Raw genomic sequence first — 21,186 nt, forward strand, 5'->3', positions numbered from 1 at the left:
TCTATTCTTTGGTCTTGGCACTAGGGTCCAGGCTTTGTTTCTTTCAAATTCATTTAACTCTTCCTGCATTGCTTGCACCCAATAAGCATCTTGAAGAGCTTCTTCCACTTTCTTTGGCTCAGTCTGAGAGAGAAAAGAATTGTAAAGACATTCGTTTGAAGTACCTGTTCTAGTTCTGACACCTGCATCAGGATTTCCAATTATCAAATCAGGTGTATGTGATTTTGTCCACTTCCTTGCAGATGGAAGGTTTTCTCTAGAACTGGATGCTCCCCCATGATCCATGTTGTCTTCATTTTCATTTTCTGATGCTCCCCCTGAAACTATGCTCTCTGAGTTGGATTCTTCAGAATTTAGATTTTCAGCACTATCAGAACTTGGCTTATCAGAACTTGACGAATCAGAACTTGAAGAGCCAGATGTATGTTCTGATGTTTCTTGAGATGTGGTAAGATCTTGAGTATGCTCCCCCTGCATAGGTGCATCTTCCTTCGGCGTAGTCACCACAGTTTCAATAACATCACAGTTTAATCCATCAGAATTTACAGTATCAGGACTTAGACTGTCAGGATTTTCAGTATCAAAATTTGAGTCTTCATTTTCAAATCTCAGCTGATCATGGTCAATAAAATCTTCAAGACCAGTAATCTTCTTGTCATCAAAGGAGATATTGATAGATTCCATGACCACTTTTGTTCTCAAATTATAGACTCTGAAGGCTTTTGTGGAAAGTGGATATCCAACAAAGATTCCTTCATCAGCTTTTAGATCAAACTTGGATAGCTGTTCAGGATGAGTCTTGAGAACAAAACACTTGCATCCAAATACATGAAAGTACTTCAGATTTGGCTTCTTTTTCTTCACCATCTCATATGGTGTTTTTCCTTGCTTGTTAATGAGTGTTGCATTTTGATTAAAACAAGCAGTCTGCACAGCTTCAGCCCAGAAATAGGTTGGAAGCTTTGCTTCTTCAAGCATTGTACGTGCAGCTTCAACGAGAGTTCTATTCTTCCTTTCAACAACTCCATTTTGCTGTGGAGTTCCAGGAGCAGAAAATTCATGCTTTATTTCATGGTTTTTGCAGAGCTCTTCCATTGTCAAATTCTTGAACTCAGTGCCATTATCACTCCTTAAGGTTTTCACAGAATCTTTGACCAATTTATCCAGATGTTTGACATGATCAATCAAGATAGATGCAGTTTCACTTTTTGTGTGCAAGAAATACACCCATGTGTATCTAGTGAACTCATCTACTATGACCAATACATATTTCTTCTTTGCAATAGACATGAGATTTACTGGACCAAATAGATCAACATGTAGTAAATGATAAGGCTCAAGAATTGATGATTCAGTCTTGCTCTTGAATGAAGATTTTCTCTGTTTGGTCTTCTGACAAGAATCACAAAGGCCATCAGGAGCAAATACTGACTTTGGCAGTCCTCTCACAAGATCTTTCTTGACCAGCTCATTTATATTGTTGAAATTTAAATGAGAGAGTTTCTTGTGCCAATTCCAGCTTTCTTCAATTGATGCTCTACTCATCAGACAGATTGCAGAATCATCAGTACTTGTTGAAAGCTTAGCTTCATAAATGTTACCACGCCTGTATCCTTTCAGAACAACTTTTCCTTTAGATTTACTCACAACTTCACAGTGTTCTTCAAAGAAATCAACATGATAACCTCTGTCACATATTTGACTTATACTCAGCAGATTGTGTTTAAGTCCTGAAACCAGAGCTACTTCTTTAATGATGACATTTCCAAGATTGATATTTCCATATCTCAATGTTTTTCCAATATTGCCATCTCCATAAGAAACACTTGGGCCAGCTTTCTCCACAAAGTCTGATAGCAGGGCTTTATTTCTAGTCATATGTCCTGAACATCCACTGTCCAGAACTAGAATATTTTTCCTGTTGCCCTGCAATCACAAAGACCACTAATGATTAGTTTTAAGGACCCATACTTGCTTGGATCCTTTGGCCTTATCAAGTTTGTTAACATTTGCAGCGGATTTAGCATCAGAGTTTATGTTAACATTTTTCTTATCAGAACTTACACTATTAGACTTTGAATCAGAATTTACACTAGAAGGAACAATGGAAACTTTCTTCAAAGAAGGTTTTAATTGATAATAATCATAGTACAAACTATGATATTCCTTACAAGTATAAATGGAATGCCATAAACTACCACAATGAAAACAAGGATTCTGTGGTTTATATCTAACAGACTGACTCTTAACTCCTGATTTTGAAGGTAAGGAGTTAATGTTCTTATTCTTCCTGCAAAAAGAAGCCAGATGGTTAGAACTTCCACAGTTATGACATGTTTTCCTAGGAGCATCAGGAACAGGTTTATAATCATTGCTTTTATTCACACCTTTCTTTCCATTCCTATTTTTCTAGGTGATTTTACCTTTTTTACATTCTTAACATATTTCAGTTTATGCTTAAGCTGCTTCTTAGTCATTAAGCCTATGTTTACTTCAGCCGTCTTTTCCTGTTTTAGTTTGTCAGAAGTTAATCCCTCTCTAACTTCTGATTTATCATTATCAGACTTTACAGTTACAAACTTAACAGGTTTTAACTTTGGCTTTTGCTTAACAACAGGCTTAATTTCTACAGTTTCTTTATCATTCTTATCCTCTCCATAACCTAAGCCCTCTTTCCAATTTTCACTACTTTGCAAATTTTGAGTTGTTCTGCCAGAGTTAGTCCAAGTCCTGATTATCTCTCTTTCCTTTTCTAACTCAGTTTTTAGAGATTCATTCATTTTTAGCACTTCATCCCTAACATAAAAGGCATCATCTCTATCCTTCTGAGTTTGATGGAACATAACTAACTCTTTTTCTAAGAAATCATTTCTTTTCTTAAAAGCAAGATTTTCAGAAGTTAATCTTTCACATGTTAAAGTTTGATCTCTATAACTAACAAACATGGTTTTAAGATATCTTCTCAACTCATTAATATCTTTAGAATGAAAAGCATAAGTAGTCTGATGTACCTTTGTTTCAGCAGCTTCAGAACTGCTCTCAGCACTTTCTTTATCAGCATTTGCCATCAATGCATAGTTCTCCTCACTTTCAGAGTCTGAGGTGTCTGTCCAGCTTTGGTAGGTTTAGTTGGAGTTTCTGTGTCAGACATGATTGTGTTTGGATCTTTAACTGTATGTGTGTTAACAGAAGGGCTCTGATACCACTTGTTAGGTCACACACACTGTAGAGGGGGTGAATACAGTGTAAAATACAATCAAATCAAACTTTAATATCTTAAGTAACAGAAAACAAACTTTATTGAAACAATAAACTCTGTTATAGTATGGAACTGTTACCTCTCAGTGATGAACAAATATCACGAGAGCTGCTAGGGTTACAATGAATAATCTTCTCGAATATGATAACACTTATAGTGTAAACCCTATGTCTGTGTTAATATACCACACAGTTACAAGATAATCGCTAATTGATATGGAATATAATTCTGCTTCCTAAAATATATCAATCAGATATCTTTTCTTCCAAGTATTCCATTCTTCACAGAATTCCTTCTTCATGCATATCTCTTCTTATGTTTATCTCGATCTTCTTTCCTTTAATCAGCTACTGTCCTTATCCGATCGTCCTTCAGCACTTAAGTTCTGATATCCAACTTCTGATGATTATCTCCTGATAATATAAGTACTGATATCCTTAAATCCTGACTTCCAGTATAAGTACTGATTTGTCCTGTTAAGTAAGATCTGAAAACTAAACATAAATCATATTAGTCATGACATTATCAAAAATATCTAACAAAATTTTTATTAAATTAATAATTTTACTTTAAAATTAGTATTAAATTTTAATTAAAAAAATTAAAATATTTATACAAGTGATTAGTAAATATTTATTATATGTTATATATAAAAATTTTATCCGAGCTGAGCCGAGTTACCGAGTCCGAGCCGAGTCCGAGCCGAGTCCGAGCTAAACGAGCCGAGTCCGAGCCGAACATACCAAAAACTCGGCTTGGCTCGTTTAATTATCAGAGTTTGTTTTTTGTTCGCGATCGGCTCGTTTAAAAAAACGAGTCGAGCCGAGTTTACTTAAACGAACCGATCCCGAGTTTTATTCACGAACACCTCTGTTCATTTGCAGTTTACACACAAAAGAACACAATGTTTTCTTCCGGGTATACAACTTGCAACAAGTAAAGCTGGACATTTGACGTATAAGGAAAACAGCTACATTACTTGAGTGCAATCCTAGGGGTGATTTCAAATTATGTTGAGCCCCTGAACTCCTGAGGTGTATTGATAACTCCCTTTTATGATTTGGTCCTTCCGACATCGCGTGTGAACTCTTTTATGATGGGTATTTATATATAACTAGGGTAAAAGCCGTGCGAGGCACGAACCTGTATTTATATCGAAATATTATTTCAAATGAATTTATGTTTATATAAGAAATTAATTTTTGAATACAGTAAATGAATATTTTAACTCTATTTTATATTCATACATTAATTACATAAAAGTGAATAATGTATTTTTATAAATTTAATTACATTTCATAAAAAATTAAATAAATAAATATGCAATGAAAATGAGATGACATAAAGGTCATCACTGTATTTTCTTATTTTTTCCTTTTCGAACATATAGACAACTTAAGTGGTGAAAACTTATTTTTATCGTAAATTTCGATTTTCGCTCAACCCCCAATAATTTTGATATTATATACTTAGTTTAAGGTAGATAAATCTAATTACAAAAAAAATTAAAACTATATTAATATAACAAAAAATACTTGTAGTTGTTTATAGGGATATGCATTGGATCATTTCGGGATGAGGAAGTGCTATATGATCCCCAAACCCACCCTACACCCCGAACAGAGATTCTATTCCTTTTCAGTCCTCACCCGAATGAGAAATTATGCGAGAATTCTGGATATAATTAAAAATAATAATCATGTATATTTTTTGTTTTTTTAAAAAAATCTACTAATTTGTATTATACAAAAACATTAGTAATATCTCATATTTTTAAAATCAAATCATATTAAAATTGATTTACAATATAAAGAAATGTGAAATTAAAATCCAAACAAATATTTTTTATTATAATATAAAAAAGTTAATCAACAAAGTTTTAGATTAATTTAGGAATAAAATAATATTTTATTAATATTTTTATAATAATTAATTTAATATAATATATAAATATGTTGTTATGTATATATATATATATATATAATCGGGGTCGGGGAAATCGGGCGGGGAGACACTAATCCTAAACTCCGCCCGACCTCCAAAATTTTATAAAACCTTCCTCGTTGCTAGGCCCGCCCTCGAAAACTTATCGAAATACCCGACCGAACGGGCTGGGATCGAGCGGGGTAAAAGGATGACGTGAATTCCCATTCCTATTTATTTCGTTGAGATTAAAAAATGAAGATTAAAAAAGAGTAGATTCATTACTAATTCGTCTCAATTTTCAATTGTTAACACTTAGGTTAACTAAGCGCGTAAATTAATAAGAGTGTAAAATATTTAAAACTAATAAAAAACTAACATTATCTATTAGAAGATAATAACGAATGAAGTACACTCAGAAAAATATCATGATAAAAAATAAATTTTCCAAAATGAGCGTGTAAAAATGAATGTTGTCTAATTTAATAAAACTTTCAGCACTAATTTTCTTATTTTAAAAATATACTTAATACAAGTAATGAAATGCACTATATTTAATATATTATTTATATTATATCAAATTTTAGTATTTTATTTTTCCGTGACAGTGCTCGACTAACCCAATTCATTGTTCTAAAACTCGAACATTTTAGCCAAGATATCGACCGAGTACACATAATTGAACTTATACACGAGCTGATTTTTCTTTAGTCAAATAAAACCTGATTTTGAGTCTAACTCAGGTCAAACTTGTATATACTCGGATTAAATAATTAAGAAGTCTAAAAATAAATAGAAGGTAAGAAAAATATTAAACCAACACAATTACCTAATTATTTAAGAGTCTTACAAAATTTACTTACTCATCTCGTTGTGTAATTTATATATGTCCAATTTTATACAAAATTAACATTTTTACCTCCGTAATGAATTATAATTAATATTTTTTTGTTATGTAGGAGTATGTATGTAATAATGATAAGAATAAGAGTAATGCATATTGTTTTGATTGGTTTCATCTTTAAAAGTAATATATAATTTTTTATATGATACATTTCTATAATAAGGCTCCGATCACATTTTTATATGTCATATTACTTTATTTCTTACTCTATATATGAAATTACGGGGCTCCAACTATGAATTACCCTATCTTTATAAATAAAGGAAAGCACCGTGCAACTTGAAATTTGGAGTTATACTGTAGATTTGAAGATATTGGTTTTATAATGAACACTCTCAAATATTTCTATATCATGTAAGCCCAACTTTCTGTGTATTTTAAAATTATTTAATTATTGTAAATAGTGATTAAGTCGATTTAAAGTAAAATTTGAAGGAATGATTGAAGATGAAATGGTAATATAAGTTAAAAAAGGTCAAATCAGAAGATAAAATTATTTTAAAATATAGCAATGGTTGGAGATGATCTAATGAATTAGTTTTTAAAGTTAAAATTTTAATATATTTGATTTTTTAGTCCAAGTACTCATTCCAAGTACTCCGGATTAAACCGAATACTTTTGACTCGACAATCACACAAGTCAAACTGAATAAAACAGAATTATGATTTTTTGAAACAAATCCAAAATGTTTAATTTTATAAAATATATCTTAAAGCATAATTGATATGTGTGTGTCTAATTACAAAATTTAAATTGCAACTTTATAATTATATAAAATATTATTTTATTTACTCAAAAGTTAAAATTAAAAAAAGGAGAAAATATAATTTTTTAAACAAAACTTTTAAAATAAAATTAAAATTCATTATAGCACCATGGTTCTAACATAAAATTTAGTCACAAGTTCGATTCTCGTATATTTGATTATTTTTTCTGATTACTCATTCCAAGTATTTCCGGATTAAACCGAATACTTTTGACTCGATAAACATACAAGTCAAACTGAATTAAATGAAATTGTGAATTTTTTAAAATAAATCCAAAAAAGTATAAAAATTATTTAAATTTATAAAATATATATCATAACAATTATAATATAATTGATATGTATACGTGTGTGTTTGTCTAACTACAAAATTTACATCACAACTATATATTTGTATAAACTAACATTTTTTTTACTTAAAAGTTAAAGTAATAAAAAATAGAATTTGATAAAAGAAGAGTATATGGCTTATCTAATAAAAAATTTAATTTGGACTCAAAAAGTTATGTAGCTTGATGGCAATAACATGAAATTTGTGAGTAAGAGTTAAGGGTTCGATTCTTATTGGATATAACAATTGTAATTATTTTTAATAAATAACAAATTTTTATTCAGAAGAATATATTTAAAAAAAATTATATTTAAAACTAATTTTAAATATGTGTTAAAATACGTGTGCCAAGAATATACTTTAACATACTCCGGCCTATTGTTGCCAGCTGTGTCTGAGAATGCGTGCAAGTGTCCACATCACATACCTCAATTTTACAGGGGCATATTCTCGGCAATGTTTGTGTGTATATATAGACCTTCTCCTTTCAGAAAATAAAGAAAAATAGGTATTTTTTTAATAAAATAAATGTGTAAATTGAAAAGATGTTTAAAAATAGAAAATAATATAAAATAATTTTTTATTCTTATTTTGAGTAACATTAAAATTATAAATGTTATATTAATCTCAAAGATTTATCTAAGTAACAAAAATTTTAAAAACAAATTAATTAGCAAAATATGTAATAAGAATTTATCTTTATCTTTACATAAATGATCTAGATCTACTACTCTTAATTTCTATATTAAAGTTTCAATTACTATATATAAGTCTATAAATACAGTGGTAACATAATTCAAATTTTAAGGTGATTAATTTATTTTAAAATATATCTATTTTTAGTGGTTACATATTTACCATAAATTTATTTAATATTTACATATAAATTAACTTTTATGTTTTATTATTTTTTTATATTACTATATTATGTAGTCCTAATAAATTTTTTAATAAACAATTCATTTAAACAATATGGTATTATTCTATTTCTGTAATGGTAATCCATTATATTTATTTTAGGTACTTAATATTTTTTGTGATATTAAAGCATTTTTTAATTTACATCGGGCATTTGAAGTCTCAAGAAAAACTCCTATTGCTCATTATTCACGTTAGTTGTTGAGAATTTCAATTAATAATTTGATATTTTGATTAACCACGGTTAAATATCAAAATATTAAAAAAGATAAAATATAAATAAGTTTGGTTTGATCACTGCATTTATCCATGCACTTTTCTTAATTTGATTTTCTTCTTAAGTATGTCATGTTTAGTATAAGATACACTCTTAGAAATTTCTTGTACTTAGTTTTATAATTATAATTAGGAAACACAATTTTATGATAAGAATGTTAGTCAAAGGAGTTTGGAAACAAGTGTAATAAGAAAATATTTTCCTCTCATTTTACATGTTCTTTTTTGAGATAATAAATTATTTCAAATTATTTATTAATTTCTTTTTTTAATACAAATTTAAGGGTAAAATTTTAAATCTATTTTCATAATTATTATTTCCAAGATTTGATTTTTTAAATTTTAGAAGATATATTCTCATTTTCAATTTTTTTAAATAAAATATTATTTGATGAAAATTTTTATCCAACTAACATTTTTTTAATATACATTTTTTTTCAAAAGAGTCGTATAATAACATTTTTTTTAATATGACTAAATTTTTCAAAAATAATATGTAACATGAGATGGAGGAAATAGGTGACAATGTAAGAACACCAATTTTAAAATAAGTGATATTTCACGACCACAAAAACAATTTAACTCCCTTTGCACCAATTTTTATATATAATATAATATAATATAATTTGATAGATGACAAAATTACGATTATAAATAAATTGAATCTAATACAAATATTCATGTTTTATGATGATTCATTCACAATTTTATACTTTTGGTAGGTTCATGGTGAACCTAAATGAAATAATAATTATTAAAAAATAATTTATATTTTTAATTAATATAAGTGAAAATAATTTGCCTAAATAAATATTTTTAACGATATTACTAAGGAGGTTTAACTGTGGTTGGTTACGTTAAAACTAGTCACGCCTAAGGTAAATGGAGGTCCGACCGAGTCGTATTCGTTCAACTGCTCCGGAAGAAATCTGGTTCCAAACACATCTTATCACTCATTCCTCAAGTTTGCCTCTCTCTTCTTCCATATATATGGTTATGGCTTATCATTAGTGTTCTAATATTAGTCTCGTACCATTGCTGGCTTTTATTTAGTTAAGAGTTGGGACTTAAAATTATTGTTTTGATTTTTCAGTCGATGATAATAAGGCTCTTGTTAGTTCTCTTAGGGCAAAGAATTGAGCTTATATTTGGGAGGGATTAGCGGAGGTATATAAACGAAAATGACCAGTAGAGTTGTAAGATCAACTTAAAAATCAATCCCAAGAAATGAACCAACTTAAGATACCTATATCTTTGTAGTGAATGTTACAAAATGGATATAGACAATACAACTTGATCATTATTTATTTACTACACAACATTGAAAAATAAAACAAATCCCAGTTTGATAGGGCGAAACAGAAGTAAAAATAAGATAGGTACAGTTCTGAGAGCAATTATATGATCTCTACATAACATAGTAGGGAACTACCTTGGTCTAGGTGCCAAGGAGTTCTCCAAATCCATAGAGACCATTCCAATTGAATTGTTTGGATCTGTATCATGTCTTCCAATCTCTATAGCCATGCACTCTTTTAATTCTGTCACTACCACATTCATGGTTGGCCTGTTAGATGAGTTCCGAGATGCGCATGCCAGTGCTAATTCTACTGCTTTCCACACAGCGTTTACATCATACTTACCTCTGAACCTCGCATCTATAACCTGTTCAATATCACCGTTCTTCACAGTAGAGTCAACCCAATCTGTAATGCGAGTCCTGTCTTCATTTCTTAAAATTGCTGGTTGTCCTGTTATCATCTCAAGTAGGACAACCCCGAAGCTGAACACATCACTTTTTTCGGTCAGCCTTCCTGAAGTATAATAACTGCAACAGAAAAAAAAAAAAAAGTAAATTAACACATAAGCATGATATTTCTAATTAAATCATAGTTACTCCTGATACCTCACATTCAGTTTAACGGAGAGTTGGTAACTTAAGAAGTAAATTGTAGCTTTGATGACATTTTGTGACCCTTGCTCAATAATAAAAGGATGCACTATCAACTAAGTGTTGTTTTTGTAATACTAATATGTAATAATCAGCTTGCAATGAAATAACTAAATATAAAAAAAAAAACAAAAGTAAAATTTAATTACTCAGGATCAAGGTAGCCAGGAGTGCCAGCAACAACAGTTGATACATGAGTGCCTCCTTCATCCGAGTAAGCTCTAGACAACCCAAAATCAGCCAACTTTGCTTGGAAATGTTCATTCAGTAATATATTACTCGTTTTCACATCTCTGTGGATGATTGCTGGTTTGCATCCATGGTGCAAATACTCCAATCCTGTTTTCATTATAACAGTAGTGAGAATTATAGCAACAACTAGAGTATAAAATATAAAGAAAAATAGTTATTAGTTGTAGTAATGTTTCACTATTAACCTTGTGCTGCATCCACTGCTATCTTAAGTCTGATTTCCCAACTTAGACTTCCATCATTTTTTCCTGAAATCGTGAAAGTAGGAACCATGTGATCATGTGATCAACCTTTAAATTATAATTTATCTAATTTGTCCAATATATAGAACTAAATACCACAACCTGAAAAAAATCAGAGAATCTGTAAATTACAAACAAAATGAGTGAAAGAAAGAACACTTCCAGAATGTGAATCAACACTTACCTAGGAGATGCTGATCTAAGCTTCGATTAGCCATAAACTCATAAATGATTCCCATGTTTGCGTCCTCATTGCAGTAACCAACCAGAGATGTTAAGTTCTTATGGTGAACACTCAGCAGAACACTGGCCTACAATTAAAACACACTAGTAGTGCATGTTCATGCAAAAATTAAAGCATAACTTAAGATTATGACATACCTCAGTTTGGAATTCTTTGTAGCCCTGACTTGATGATGGAGAGAGCATCTTTACAGCAACTTCACTACTACCTACAGACCCATGGTACACTGTGCCAAAGCCTCCTTTCCCAAGCACTTTCTGGAAGTTTCCAGTGATACTCAAGACTTCAGAATATGTAAATTGTCTGTTCTTTTGCTCTATGTCGCCAATATATACTTGGGTTTGGTTACCCGTTGTCCTATCTGCCATATCGGGAAAAAAGAATGTAGATCAACATATACAGAATAGTATAACAAGTCATCAATAGGGAAACCTTCTCAAGTTATAAAGCATTAGTTTCTTTCAGTACCTCTGAATGTTCTCCTTTTCATCACTATCCATATGACAAACAATATTGCGGCCAAGAATAATACTGCGCCAATTACAGATCCAACAATTACAGGAATTGACTTATTGCTCTTCTTTTTGCTTTTGTCTTGGCATGGTTCCGTTCCACATGATTCAGTATTTTTGTCATTTGGAGGAGCATTAGTATTTGTGTCGTTTCCACTGCCGTCAAAACTGTTTACGTAGTCTATTAGATATGAAGCTGAGTTTGGCATGGTATTCTCAAAAACAGTATACACTCTACAGAGTTTATATACAGACATCTTAACACTTTCTGCAGTAGAAGGAACAAAATTTACTAACCTTAATGATAGAACCCCTTTCCTTTGGTTTTCAAGGAGTTGAGCTGGAATGGTTCCACTAAAGTTATTTCCTTTGAGGTTCCTGTGTGTTTGATAAGAAGATTAATAATTTAACATAGCATTATCTATTCCTTAATTCAGTCAGAGTATCTTATGGACAAGCTGTGTCAATGTATAAAATAACTTACAGGACACGTAATGAAGACAACCGAGTTAAGAAGCCTGGAACTTGTCCGCTTAAGTTATTGTTGGACAGATCCCTAGAAAATGAGAAGAAAAAAAATTCGGTGTAACAGTTGATTACCCCTGAGATTGTGTTTGGGAATATGGAATTCATTTCAAATGCTATAAATTGAGTGTGAAATTCTTACAAAGTTTCTAGTTTTGTGAGATCAGCTATAGAAGTATCTATTCCACCAGTAAGTCCACTCGCGGACAAGTCCCTGAAATTAAATAGTAGTTTATAAATGTGCGTGTTTAAAATGTATTAAGCTCTGAAATGCAAATGAGAAATTCTTGAAGTCTTAAGCGGTTTAAGTTTAACCAATTATTTATAAAGATGCAGAGTTAAATCTAAATGTTCCGCATCCAAGGTAAATCACTTACAATGTTGTTATCCTGGCAGAATCAGAACTATGGTTGCTGCATTTCAGACCTTCCCAAACAAAGTCTTCTGGTTCACATGGATCTCCTTGCCAGCTGTCCCTTGTCACTCCATACTTAGACTTAATGTTAAGCATGGCAGCAACTATACACAAAGATGAATACATAGACGTTATCAGAATACCCGGTGATAGTCATTTTACAATCAAATCTATTGACTAAACTGCACATATAGCAGGAAAGGACAAACAATGCTGGAAATACATACCATCTGTCTCTTTTGTTCCTGAAGTTGAAAATCTTTTAACAGAATAAATTTCGTATGCATTGAGAATGGGTGGAAGGGTTGAATCATCAGTTCTGTTTAGTGCCACTATGTACTGGGTATTGCCTGTTTCTGATCTTTCTGCGTATAAGGTCGTCAAAGCTAGATACGTTGGAACAACCAATTCCCGATTCCACTTTACACCGTTTATGTAGATGTTGAATTCTCTGGATTGATTGGCTTCTAGTTTTTCAACTTCAGCAAAGTGCAGGTACATATAGAATTCATCACTGGCATTAGTCGTGATCCAAGAAAACAGAAAGGGTTCACTAACGTTGTCTGGTCCGCTGGCAGTCTTTAAAACATCCTCCGGTACTAGATAATCATTTGCATTATTTATGTCTAACGGCGTACTTGTTCCTGTGCTAGTCCAGTTAAAAGGGAACCATCTTCGATCATAAATGTCATCTTTGTACCTATTTAAGTTAGTTGGTCAACTATTTCCATTAACTAGTGACAAAATTATTTCATACTACTTGTTTCATATATGGGGATGACAGCATTATAGATTGATTACCTGATGGCAGTAGTAGGACTTGTAGTGTCGCAATCTACGTGATAAAGGTTTTCCAAGGATCCAGAAGTAGTTTTATACATGGAATTGGTACTACTGAGAGGCCTCAACTCTAGTGCTGAAATGAAGGGCGTCGTAGTACCTGTCTTTATTAGACAAATATGTATATAATCTGAAGATAGAATATGTATGATCTCTTTTCTCACAACTGATAAATTTCCTGTGATTTCAATTTTGCTCCAGGTGTCAGCTCCCAAATTCAGATCAAATTTTGGTAATTGGTTTAAAGAATCATAGTTCCCGTACATGAAAGTTGCTCGTATCAGATACTTGCTACCTTTCCCGGGTGAAGGTTGAATGGTGTAACAGTTTTTCTTTCCTTGAGGAAAGCTTCTGACATTAGCCAAGTATTTCTCGACGGTGTTGCTAGTGATGGAGGGTGATAAACTGATACTCTCACCGCTGTCAATCAAGTTAGCGTCGGATTTGAAGTCTAGTCCAGTTGTAGTATCCTTGTAGTCAGAACCTTTCGGTAATCCACAATCTATGCTTAAAAAGCCTGATGAAATAGAAAAACATGAAATGTAGTTAACTACATGTACGTATGTGTCTGCTAAATGTATACAGGGTTTGCAAGACGAGCAAACATAGTATGAGATTCAAACCTGGCGGATTATCATCATCCTGTGCACGAACAAGAGGTACTGGAATAAGAGAATATGTGAGAACAAGGGCAAACAGTAAACAGCATTTTGTTAACATTTTTTCCTGGACTATGTAAGAGAATGATAGAATGTCCATGATATATAAGGGATTTCTCACACTCAAGCACACATTGGATGGTACATTTTCATCCTTTAAAAATAAATTAAAAAATATTTCAGAAATTGTGTCGAAACCAACATGTGTTAATCAAAAGGCATAATTTCCACACTGATTATACAACTTGGCTTACTTCTGACATTTTGGGGGCGACCGGGTCATATGTTGTATGCATGTAATGTGTTAGTACTTGTTAGTATGCTAGAAAGTCATAAACGAACTATACGGGATGTGTATTATAGAATTCATACTGGAACATGATCGAGGCATGATTTCCACCAACCTACCATATATTTACAAAAACTTCTCTCCCTTCTGACATTTTTGTTCTGACCGAGTCATACACTGTTAAAGTATTTTTGAAAAACTACGCTTATATATCTTACAAGTATTTGCTATAAAAAATGTGGGTGAGATCCGTAGGGTGAGAATGGAACTCATAATATGGGATGATAGGATAAAATCTCCTGTCACTTGAATTATATTATCGCTCACAGCTTTGAAAGTATTAAGATAATAATTTAAAGTTACAGTCCCCTGACTAAGAAGAGCGTCTCCAATTGTTTCATATTTCAGTCTTAAATTTCATATTTAAAAATAATATAGTTCCCTCCTGACATTAATATAAATAATTAGTCTTAATAAGTTATTATATTGTTTAGTGTGCCAATTCCTACATGGCTCTATGTACATAATTGTTCTTTATTCATATTTTATTTATATTTCAACTATCTATAATAACTAAGATTTAAAAATCAAACGTGTGCAAGTAGTAGAAGAATGGGAGAAACGAATCCTATATTAATTCCCTCGGTCTCAATAAATTTTTAACATTTAAAATGAATTTATCGACACCCATAGTAAGGCTATTATCTAGTATAAATATATATTATTTTTAAAACATTTTCCTTCTGAATAAATATTAAATATTTAAATTTTATTTCAATTTTTTTAAAAAAAATAAGTCATAAAACTTTAGACTAGCAAGAGCCTGGGAGGGAGTAAGTCAAGAGAGAGACACCTATTTCACCTCCTAACTTGAAATTTAGAAATTTGACATAAAATTATACTTAGGTCTCCTGAATGGTTCTTTAAAAGTTACTAAGAATCATATTATTCAGAATAATATCTATAAGGAAGAGGCTAGCACTTATGTTTTTAAGAGTCTTCCGAGCTCTAATATTAGCAACACTTTTTAATTTTTTTACTTAAATGCTCTAATTTTAACAAGCACCCTTTATCTTTTTAACTCGAGAGCTGGTACAAAGTATTAGTAGTGTGTATGAATATTGTTAGCTTTAAATTCTGTTCGGATTGGTTTTGGCTTGTGCTTAACTGTCTCTAAGGTTTGGAGTCGGGGGATTTGATATATGTCTTGGAGTTCCGGTGACCCTACAGAGATTATTTCGGCAAGAGGCTATAAAGTTGACTGATCATGAATAAGAGAATATGAGCATGAGATTGTGAGATTATGAGAATATGAGCTAAAAAGGTAGAGATGAATTTTGAACAAGATAAAAGATGTTATCGACTTGGTACAGTCCACTGGCACTTGTCAACCTTAGTTTTATTAACTTTACAATTTTGAGTTGTGAACTTTGTAGTTGACTCTGTAGCTAGCGTAAACCAAAGAAATGATTAAAATGTGATTCAGAGGATTATCATCTTCTACTTTGATTCCATTTTGACTCATTCAAGCATCTGCGTCATCATTTACGTAATTGCGACTCATTAATCATTGACTTGGTTTTATTTTAATTTGGCTAAATGAATCATTGACTTGGGAATTATGAAGAATGAAGCTGGTTAATCCTCAAGTAGCTATATAAATATATGATGCTTGTGTACAATCATGGTAATTAAGTTGTTAACTACGTACTATAATTAAGCTAAGCTAGCTTAATTAATAATGGCAACTACCTGCAGCTACTCATCATCTTCAACGCGTCTTGTGTTGATAACACTCATCATCTTCACTATTATTTTATCACCTGCTATTCCATGCACAGCACTGACAGCTCCATCGACTCGCAGAGGTTTAAATGATTCTTCCCCTTCTCTTGGTGTTCTTGACTGTGCATATATGCACTAAAATTGTCTGTTGAATTCCGGTGTTAAATTTAATTGCTTTTTGAAATTTTGTTGGTCCAGGTCTGCTACAAGACATTAACAAGTGTGTTGGGCCGTGTGTATGTTGCCAGCCATCAACGCCGCCTTGCTGCCTCTGCGCCTGCCCTGTTCCTCTTGGGACTCAACCCTGATGCTCTGATACTCCGATTGATAAATATTTAGCCGTGTGGCTTGGATTTTGTATTAAAAAGAATAAAACGGTTGTATGATATTTGGTGTGAAATTGCGAATCGAAGTGATTCTAATGTATATATAAATGAAATTATGATATGTATAAATGGAAGTGAAAAAAGGTTTCTACAATTATGTTGAACTGAAGTATTGAAAGATAGACCAATAAAAACTAGTAGTATAAAACATTCATACATTGTTTCTACAAGTGCAAATTATAGAAAAGTACAATCCTGCTTCAAATCTGTTGTTTGTAGAATGATACACAAGGCCCCGGAACCAAATACAAAGGTGGGATACGGAAACTACCTAGGCCCCGGAACCAGAGAGCTCTCCGGATCCATTGAGACTATTTCGACTGAATTGTTTGAATCTGCATCATGACTTCCAATCTCTAGAGCCAAGCACTCTTTTAATTCCATCACCACAGTATTCATGGTTGGCCTTCTAGCTGATATTCGAGATGCGCATGTCATTGCTAATTCCACTGCTTTCCACACACAGTTTACATCATAATTTCCATAAAATCTCGGATCTACAACCTGTTTAACGTCGCCATATTGAACAATGGAGTCCACCCATTGAGCAATGTGTGTCCTGTCTTCAGTTGTTAATATATGCGGTCGTCCGGTTATCATCACAAGTAGAACAACCCCAAAACTGAACACATCACTTTTTTCTGATAGCCTATTTGAGGTGTTATAACTGCAGGGTAAAAAAGATACTGTCATTTCTACTAAACCAAATATTTACAACTTCATTTTTCCCAATATATATTACTGAAAGAAGTTAAAGTTAATTACTCGGGGTCAAGGTAACCAGGAGTGCCCGCGACAATTGTTGTGACATGAGTGCCACCTTCCACCGGGTAAACTCTAGACAACCCAAAATCAGCCAATTTTGCTTGAAATTGTTCATTCAGTAATATATTGCTCGTTTTCACATCTCTGTGGATGATTGCTGGTTTGCATCCATGGTGCAAATACTCCAGACCTTCATTTATGTTTACAGTTCTAATAGTAAGAGTTGTGCATATACTAGAGTACAGAACAAAAATGAGTGAAACTAGAACCCTAGTAAAATTTGACTTCTAACCTTGTGCTGCATCAAGTGCTATTTGAAGTCTAGTTTTCCAATTCAAAATGTGATTATTTTTTCCTGTAAAAGTAGACATCAATCAATTAGCTTTTTATTTATGTTTCCGCTTGTAGAACTTTTAAATGCCACTCTATGTGGAAACTTGAGCTTGGTTATGCTACCTACAAAAAAAAAAAGGCTTCCAGAATATGAAAGTACACAACATTTACCTGAGAGATGCTCATCTAAGCTTCTGTTAGCCATGTACTCGTAAATGATTGCCATGTTCAGGCCCTCGTTGCAGTAACCAACTAGAGAGGTTAAATTCTTATGGGAAACGCTAAGCAGAAGACTGGCCTGCAATTTAGACAAGCTAATTGTACATGTATTTCCAAAGACTGAATAATAACTTATGATGATTTATGATACTATACCTCGGCTTGGAACTCTTTGTAGCCTTGAGCTGATAATGGAGAGAGCATCTTCACGGCAACTTGAATGTCATCTACATAGCCATGGTATACTGTGCCGAAACCACCTTTCCCAAGCACTCTCCTGAAGTTTCCAGTGATGTCTAGGACCTCAGCGTACGTAAATTGTCTACTTTTTCTCTCCATGCCACCATTAGTTACTAGGTGTCGGTTACCCAATTTTCTAGGTACTGTATAGAGAAAGATGTATTTAAACTTACAGTTGCAAGTAATTCAAAACTTGGTAAATTCTTGTAATTCAGACATTCAAATTTTAGGAATATCCATCTATATATAAACGATTCAAAGCACTACTAAAGTACCGAGTCGAAATATTACATAACATGAAATAAGTATTTAACTTTTACTTTATGAAAATATGAAAAAGTAAGAATGGCATAATAAGAACAATTTAAGTTATTGAGCATTAGTTTTTTTGGGTACCTCGTGATGCTCTCCTCCTCAATATCCATAGGCCAAACAATATTGCCGCCAAGAGTAGAACTGAACCAACTGCAGCTCCAACTGCAACTGCAGCAATTGACTTGTCACCTTTCTTTTTACAGGGTTCCGTTCCACACAGTACTATACTTGTGTCGTTTCCCAGGCCATCAAAACTGTTTAATGAAGTTGAATTTAGCATACTTTTCTCCAGAACAGTCTATACTCTTTATCATATTTTATATATAAGTAAAGGAATGAAATTTATCAACTTAGAAAACTAATAACCTTAATGTAAGGATCCCTTTATTTCTATTTACTAAAAGTTGAGCTGGGAATGGTCCTGTAAAGTTATTTCCTTTCAAGTTCCTGCGTGTATGATAAGAAGATTAGGTTAGCATTACTAGTACCCTGATTTTTAATCTAAATTTCACATCGGATCGGATGTTTCAACGTATTAAATAACTCACAGGACACTAAGATCCAGTTGAGATAAAAATTCCGGCACTTGCCCACTTAAGTTATTGTTAGATAGATCTCTGCAATAAGAAGAAACCAACATAACAATTCAACTAGACAAATGATTATCCCTGAACTTAATTTAGCAATAGAAACAATTTACGGGAAACTGTGGTGGTTATCTACACTTACAGAGTTTTTAGTTGTGTGAGGTTGGCTATAGAAGGAACTATTTCACCAGTGAGTCCACTTGTGGACAAGTTCCTGTACAAAATGATATATGGGTATATATTTTAGATTAGAAATGCAAATCAGATTTTGGTGAAGTCGTTAATCAGTTAAAAAAATATTTATAATGATTAACAATTCTTACAATGATATTATCCTGGAAGAATCGGAACTTTGGTTGCTGCATTCGAGACCTTCCCAAACAAAGTCTTCTGGTTCACATGGATCTCCTTGCCAGCTGTCTCTTGTCACTCCATACATAGACTTGAGATTAAGAATAGCAGAAACTATACACAAAGACAAATACAAATATGTTAGCAGAATACCCGGTGATAGTCAAGTTACAATCAAATGATTTGACTAAAATGCTTATATAGTCCTAATATATATTAGGAAAGGAACAGAAATACTGGAATCACATACCATCTGTCTCTTTTGTTCCTGAAGTTGAAAATTTTTTAACAGAATAAATTTCGTACGCATTGATAATGGGTGGATGGGTTGAATTTTCGGTTCTGACTAATGTTATATTGTACTGGGTATCGCCTGTTTCTGGTCCTACGGAGTAATAGGTGATCACATTTTGATACGGTGGAATAACCAATTTATTGTTCCACTTCAAACCGTTTTTGTAGATGTTGAATTCTCTGGATTGATTGGCTTCTAGTTCTTCAACTTCAGAAAAGTGCAGGTACATATAGAATTCATCACTGGCATTAGTCTCGTCCCAAGAAAACAGAAAGGGTTCACTAACGTTGTCTGGTCCGCTGGCAGTCCTTAAAACATCCACTGGTACTCGATATTGATTTGCATTATTTATGTTTAACAGCGTACTTGTTACCGTGCTAGTCCAGGTCAAGGGTCTCCATCTTCGATCATAAATGTCTTTATTGTACCTATTTAAGTTAGTTAATTAGTCAATTATTACATCAACTAGTGACAAAATTCTTTCACAAATGGGGGTGACAGCGTAATAGATTACCTGATGACAGTATTAGGCCTGGTAGTGTCGCAATCTATCCGATCAAGGGTTTGCAAGGATGCAGAAGTAGTTGTATACATGGAATTGGTACTATTGAGAGGCCTCAACTCTAGTGCTGAAATGAAGGGTGTCGTAGTACCTGTCTTTATGAGACAAATATGTATATAATCTGAAGATAGAATATGTATGATCTCTTTTCTCACAACTGATAAATTTCCTGTGATTTCAATTTTGCTCCAGGTGTCAGCTCCCAAATTCAGATCAAATGTTGGTAATTGATTTAAAGAATCATAGTTACCATACTTGAAAGTTGCTCTTATTAGATACTTGTTTCCTTTCCCGAGTGAAGGTTGAATGGTGTAACAGTTTTTCTTTCCTTGAGGAAAGCTTCTGACAGTAGACAAGTATGTTTCCACAGTGTCACCTATTAGGGAAGGGGATATACTCTTACTCTCACCACTGTCGATCAAGTCTTCATCAGATTGGTAGTATATTCCGGTACTGGCTACACTGTATTCTGAACCAGCAGGTAGTCCACAATCTATGCTAACAAAGCCTGCATGAATTGAGAAATAGGACAATTAGTTAATTATGCATGTGTTTGAAGTTAAACCAAGAGCATAAGCAAAACAATACAAGATTAAAACCTGGGGGATTATCATCCTGTGCATGAGCAAGATCATGTAAAAGATGTAGAGAACATAAAAAAACAAGTGTCAACAGTAAACTGCATTTTGCTAACATGTTTTCCTTGATTACAACAGAATGGTAGTACAAGGGAGTCCCCAACTAAGTTAAGTGCACATAAATATCTGTAGTATGCGTCTTCTTCTTTTTAAATTGAAACAGGGTCAATAAAAGTCTTTTCTCAACCCACAAACAAGTTGAGTGAGTCTTCTTTCATTTATTAGAGAGTTGGGTATTATTGTCTTTTTATTAACAGGAATGTTTGAACTTTCTTCTTACATAGACCCGGCATTCTAAACGAAGGCACCTCGCAATGTTTTTGCACTTGCAGTAAATTGCTTTTTTCTACACTCATGCTTCTATTTTTAATGATTTATTAATATATTAAATTATGATAGAAAT

General features: G+C 32.6%; 2 protein-coding genes and 1 long non-coding RNA gene across 3 annotated transcripts; 1 reads left to right on the forward strand and 2 right to left on the reverse strand.

The window, feature by feature from the left end:
* Positions 1-9,601: 9,601 nt before the first annotated feature.
* LOC141682755 (putative leucine-rich repeat receptor-like protein kinase At2g19210) lies at positions 9,602-14,157 on the reverse strand. Its single transcript, XM_074487451.1, has 13 exons — positions 13,983-14,157; positions 13,321-13,876; positions 12,747-13,219; positions 12,482-12,623; positions 12,247-12,318; positions 12,064-12,135; positions 11,877-11,957; positions 11,536-11,747; positions 11,205-11,428; positions 11,008-11,134; positions 10,767-10,829; positions 10,479-10,668; positions 9,602-10,206 (listed from the first exon to the last, which is right to left on the reverse strand). The coding sequence occupies exons 1-13, from the start codon at positions 14,116-14,118 to the stop codon at positions 9,807-9,809; spliced, it is 2,748 nt and encodes a 915-aa protein (XP_074343552.1). The 5' UTR covers positions 14,119-14,157; the 3' UTR covers positions 9,602-9,806.
* Positions 14,158-15,798: 1,641 nt separating this feature from the next.
* On the forward strand, positions 15,799-16,572 carry LOC141684644 (uncharacterized). The gene is made up of 2 exons (XR_012560655.1): positions 15,799-16,175; positions 16,291-16,572. It is a non-coding gene; the product is annotated as an uncharacterized LOC141684644 (long non-coding RNA).
* A 26-nt stretch (positions 16,573-16,598) lies between these two features.
* LOC141684643 (putative LRR receptor-like serine/threonine-protein kinase At1g51880) lies at positions 16,599-20,947 on the reverse strand. Its single transcript, XM_074489715.1, has 13 exons — positions 20,745-20,947; positions 20,098-20,653; positions 19,539-20,011; positions 19,261-19,402; positions 19,080-19,151; positions 18,899-18,967; positions 18,717-18,797; positions 18,432-18,604; positions 17,952-18,178; positions 17,748-17,874; positions 17,536-17,598; positions 17,244-17,433; positions 16,599-17,145 (listed from the first exon to the last, which is right to left on the reverse strand). The coding sequence occupies exons 1-13, from the start codon at positions 20,839-20,841 to the stop codon at positions 16,746-16,748; spliced, it is 2,670 nt and encodes an 889-aa protein (XP_074345816.1). The 5' UTR covers positions 20,842-20,947; the 3' UTR covers positions 16,599-16,745.
* Between the last annotated feature and the right edge of the window lie 239 nt (positions 20,948-21,186).

This window comes from Apium graveolens, chromosome 9 (genome assembly GCF_009905375.1).
Source record: "Apium graveolens cultivar Ventura chromosome 9, ASM990537v1, whole genome shotgun sequence".
Taxonomy (NCBI): Eukaryota; Viridiplantae; Streptophyta; class Magnoliopsida; order Apiales; family Apiaceae; genus Apium; species Apium graveolens.

Coding starts and splice junctions, on each gene's coding strand:
- LOC141682755 (XM_074487451.1), bottom strand. CDS start 14,118: ATGGACATTCTATCATTCTCTTACATAGTCCAGGAAAAAATGTTAACA. Junction 12,136..12,246: donor CTCACAAAACTAGAAACTTT/GTAAGAATTTCA, acceptor CTCATTTTCTAG/GGATCTGTCCAACAATAACT. Junction 11,748..11,876: donor AAAGGGGTTCTATCATTAAG/GTTAGTAAATTT, acceptor CTACGTAAACAG/TTTTGACGGCAGTGGAAACG.
- LOC141684643 (XM_074489715.1), bottom strand. CDS start 20,841: ATGTTAGCAAAATGCAGTTTACTGTTGACACTTGTTTTTTTATGTTCT. Junction 18,968..19,079: donor CTCACACAACTAAAAACTCT/GTAAGTGTAGAT, acceptor TTCTTATTGCAG/AGATCTATCTAACAATAACT. Junction 17,146..17,243: donor CCTGGTTACCTTGACCCCGA/GTAATTAACTTT, acceptor TTTACCCTGCAG/TTATAACACCTCAAATAGGC.